Here is a 4,341-nt window from a genome sequence, read left to right as displayed (position 1 = left end):
TAGAAGGAGTACGACGGTGAGAGCATCGCTATCTCTCATATCGTGGTTTCCTTTCTTAATGAACCACTTAGAAAAGATCGATTTCGAGAGGATGAAAGCATTTTCCAACGAGAAACCTATGCATTCGTCCCTTTTTCCATTGTTAGGAAACTTGAAGAAACATTGTAAGGGTTTAGGCTCCCTCCACTACTCATTTTTCTTCGAAGCATTCATGGTTCTCTCGTTGAACGATGTGAATTTAGGAAAATTATACTCGGCTGTTAAAAATTAATTGTACTTTAAAGCTCGGGCTTTATGGACTCTTGCTATCTTTGTCGATAATCCGCAAGGGGAGGCTTTTTGAGGAAAAGCTAATATTCTGAGTTTCAACGCTTTGGATAGAGCGAGCCATGGCAATCGTCTTTCGATTGGCAAGCTGACTGGTAAACGTACATTCAAAGGCTATAATGATTGATATTCTTCCCGGCCTATTGTAGCCTTGATATAAGGAAGATTCGAATTATCTTACCAGTTTTCTCCACGAAATAGCCCTGAGATGCTCCTTCGCGGCGAGAATTGTAGATGCAGCTGTTTTATGGATGACTTCTCTTTCCCAGAAAGTCGTAATAATATGCAATGTTTACCCTTTGAAGGCACTTTTTCGCATCCTCAAAATCTACCCCCACGTAAGAGGTCTAAGGCTCAGAATTGCTTCATGTCAAAATAGCAGTATTTATTGTATATTTTTCACGAACCTTGAATATTTCCTCATCACCTCAGCTAGAAACATACTCCTACCGCACTAATTAGCACATACGTAACGTTACGTGCACATAAACATGTTTTTCTCCGAAAAACTGCTTGCCACTATTTAAAAAGCGTTTATTATTGTGTACCTTAATTTCCGAGAATTTGGTTCGTTGATAGCTTTACATGTACTTGAAAAACGAAATATGTCCTTAAGGAGGTTATTGCCTTAATTTTTCCCCTCTTAAGTAAAGAGAAAATGATCAACTGAAAATGATCCTGGTTGACCTGGAGACTTAAATTAGACCTGTCTGTTCGCCCAAACGGTAGCGATCATATTGAGATGCGATCATACCCGTTAGAAATGGTTCCTGACAATGATTTGGTTGAGTTCACATCAATAAAAATCAAACTTTGATCTTCTGGGTTTGGTCTGAGATTTCACAAAATTTGCTTTTTTTTGGCGGGAAACGAAATTTATTGCAATGATATGGATTTATTGTACTTTCCAACAATTTAAATTATAGTTAGTGTTTATAACTCTAGTTTCCAACAATATTATCTGCCTTCGCACAGGTTGAAGGCTACCTACTTTTTTCCCTTGCAAAAAAAAAAGGCTGATATTAAGGCTAGTTTCAAAGGCCTCATTTGAATGAGCACCTAGTTTTGTGAAAGTAAAAGATAAAAAAGCAGTTAATCATTTATTTAGGTTGGGAGTTATTTTGCTTTACTAGTCCCATCCAAACAGTTTTTTATACCAGGGTCGGTTTGCTCGCCTGAGTTCCTCTTTCATTCTACTGATTTCGTTTGTCAAGTTCGATATCTCGTTTTGGCGCTGCTGCTTTTCACTGTTTGCTTCTTGGAGTTGATACCTCAAGGTGTTGATCTGCTTTTCCATTCCTGCTGCTTCCATGTCATGGATTTTCTTTGTGAGGATATCCTCCTTCGCTTTACACTCACTGATTTTGTCGCGGATCTCCCTCTCTTTTTCCATTTTCATTTTTCTTAGCTAAAGCATGATACAAAGAGTAGATTCAAGTTTCTCGATTGAGCTATTCAACGGCATCTACAAATAACATTAGCTTTTCTTTACATGTAGATCCATTTCGCTCCTCCTACGGTTCACTGGAGATAATTGTCAGAAAATAAGCCAACCTAATGAGACTCCTAATGAAGCATTACTTGTCTTTTCTTATTACAACTAATATCTTACACCTTAAGGGTGCCTTTGATGTGCGCCGTAGTAAATAAGTAAAGGGACAGTACCGGCTGAAACGCGCAATCACAAGGAAATTTTAGGATTTTAAGGACGACGAGGAGAAAGTAGGATAATCATTTATAAGTCATTAGGTAATCGATCCAAAAATAATTCTAATTGCATAATTATTCTTTGATGATAATTTGACTAACCGAAGAACACACAAAGACACCAATTTGGTTGAACTGACAACTAAAATGATAGACAAAAAACAAAATTAATATTTCAGGACTTTCAACTTTCTGAACTGTTTACTTTATCGTCTTGAATTTTGTTCTCCTTTTTCAAGTAGTCTTTCTCTGTCTACATTTGAACGACAAGAAATATATTTCAGGTGCGAGTTCAAGGTTCATGGCAGTCATTGAGTAAGGTGATATTCTATTCTTATAGTAGATAAGTAGCTTTCCTTCCAAAATAAATGAAGATTGCGTATTAGCGGGACAAGTAAATCTCGAGTTCGTGTCTTTCAATATCGAACAACAGTTTCAACAATCATTCGAAAATAGCTTAAGTCACACCACTGCACGAAAGGGGAGCACGAATTGACATCAAGAACTATTGATATCTATTTTACCTGTCCTTTCAAAAATTCTCGAAAAGGATATGGCCAGCTCTCTTTCTTATTTCATATGCAGAAACAACTTGAATTCTTAGAGGACAAAGGGACCATTTGACACAAATTAATTACAATAGATGGATGTCTGCATGTTCTTCGTTTTAAATCGATTGATCCAGTTATCAAATTCTAGAAATATATATATTTTTTATTTCTATCGTAAATAATATCTATTGCCAATGTATTTTTCATGCCTTTAAATTTTTGCCTTTTATTTTTCTGCCTTTAAAAACACACACAACCCACAATTCCTCTATTCGCTCCGACGAAGGGCTAACGCTCGAAACGTCAGCTTTTGTAATCATTACGGTGGCTAATTTACCATTTCAACTTTGTTGATATATCCAAATTACTTCATTATTTGTGTTTTGTATTTTTTTTAAGGGCCATAAGTTCATCAATAACGTTAGTCAATGTCACCCTTATAAAATAAACTCTTTCTCTCTCTCTGTCCCCTCTCTATCACGGATGAAATTTTCAAATAGGCATTAGGGATGAATATTTACCCGGAGTCGCTCCATCTCTTCCTCTTTAATAGTGTCCGCGAGACGCATGTTTAACAGATCTTCATTGTAATCTTTTAATTTCTTGAGAAGCTCTTTGTATTGATCTCTCTCGATCTGAAATTGCTGTCGACAAATGAATTAAATAATCATAAAGCAATGTACAGATAACGAAATAAGTAAATTGATAAATAAAGAAGATAAATAAGTACCTTTCAAACATGGGATTGTTGGACTAAGATCAACAAAACGATCATTTTTATCAAGGCTTTTTTCTTTAACAGGTAGCATTACTTTTACTTACCTGATGAAAATCGTGAAACACTTTAGCACGGACCTCCTTGGCACCCACTGCACGAGACTTGTACTCCCATTCGATAATTGCACATCCATCGTCAATCTCCTTGAAAGACACTTTTTCTCCTTGTGGTCCACGAACTCGTTCAAGGACTGGATCTAAATGTTTTTTCTTCAGCTCTCTCACGAGTTTTTCACAGATTTCTTTGGTCATTTTGTCATTCTTGTTTTTCCATTCACTGAACTTTTCAAGCCCTTTGCCCTGTTGAACCAAAAAGCATTAGGAATACATTTTTTAAAAATTATGGTAACTTCGTTATAGGGGTTGTTCTTTCGTCATTTCCAGATGCCGTAGGTTCGCTTGTACGATTAAGCTTTTAAAGTGAATAAAACATGAGTCTATTAATCATCTTTAAAAAAAACTAAGAGAAAATCCAAGGCTGAAGGGTAACACTGCTAAGATTCTAATTGACTACCTGCATGTACTTCACCTCTGTGAATGCAAAGCTGTTTCATTGGTAATCAGTTTTAACTAGTAGATAGATAGATAGATGGATAGATAGATAGATAGATAGATAGATAGATAGGTAGGTAGGTAGATAGGTAGATAGATAGATAGATAGATAGATAGATAGATAGATAGATAGATGGATAGTTGGATGGGTAGATAGATAGGTAGATAGATAGATAGATAGATAGATAGATAGATAGATAGCAAATATTTAGACAAATGAATAGACAGGAAGATGAAAAGTGGATAGATATATAGAAAGATACATACATTGATAGATAAATGGAGGATAGATGATTGAATAGAGCAGCTAATTAATACTAAGGATGTATGACTCTTTCACGTATAATGCGGCGACGAGATACAGAAAAGAATAGCGTCTCGTAAAAAATCAAAACCTTTCAGAATAAACAGTTTAAACAGTTTGAAC

At 35.8% G+C, this 4,341-nt stretch overlaps 1 protein-coding gene across 1 annotated transcript; it reads right to left on the bottom strand.

The window, feature by feature from the left end:
• Window positions 1-709: 709 nt before the first annotated feature.
• LOC148736004 (uncharacterized) lies at window positions 710-3,657 on the bottom strand. Its single transcript, XM_088755273.1, has 3 exons — window positions 3,408-3,657; window positions 3,107-3,229; window positions 710-1,735 (listed from the first exon to the last, which is right to left on the bottom strand). Exons 1-3 carry the CDS (start codon window positions 3,612-3,614, stop codon window positions 1,457-1,459), a joined length of 609 nt encoding a protein of 202 aa, XP_088611399.1. The 5' UTR covers window positions 3,615-3,657; the 3' UTR covers window positions 710-1,456.
• Between the last annotated feature and the right edge of the window lie 684 nt (window positions 3,658-4,341).

This window comes from Stylophora pistillata, chromosome 3 (genome assembly GCF_964205215.1).
Source record: "Stylophora pistillata chromosome 3, jaStyPist1.2, whole genome shotgun sequence".
Taxonomy (NCBI): domain Eukaryota; kingdom Metazoa; phylum Cnidaria; class Anthozoa; order Scleractinia; family Pocilloporidae; genus Stylophora; species Stylophora pistillata.
The sequence above is the reverse complement of the archived record's forward strand: the minus strand, read 5'-3'. Positions and strand labels throughout refer to the sequence as shown.

Coding starts and splice junctions, on each gene's coding strand:
- LOC148736004 (XM_088755273.1), bottom strand. CDS start 3,614: ATGACCAAAGAAATCTGTGAAAAACTCGTGAGAGAGCTGAAGAAAAAA. Junction 3,230..3,407: donor TGTTTCACGATTTTCATCAG/GTAAGTAAAAGT, acceptor ATTTGTCGACAG/CAATTTCAGATCGAGAGAGA. Junction 1,736..3,106: donor AAGAGATGGAGCGACTCCGG/GTAAATATTCAT, acceptor ATCATGCTTTAG/CTAAGAAAAATGAAAATGGA.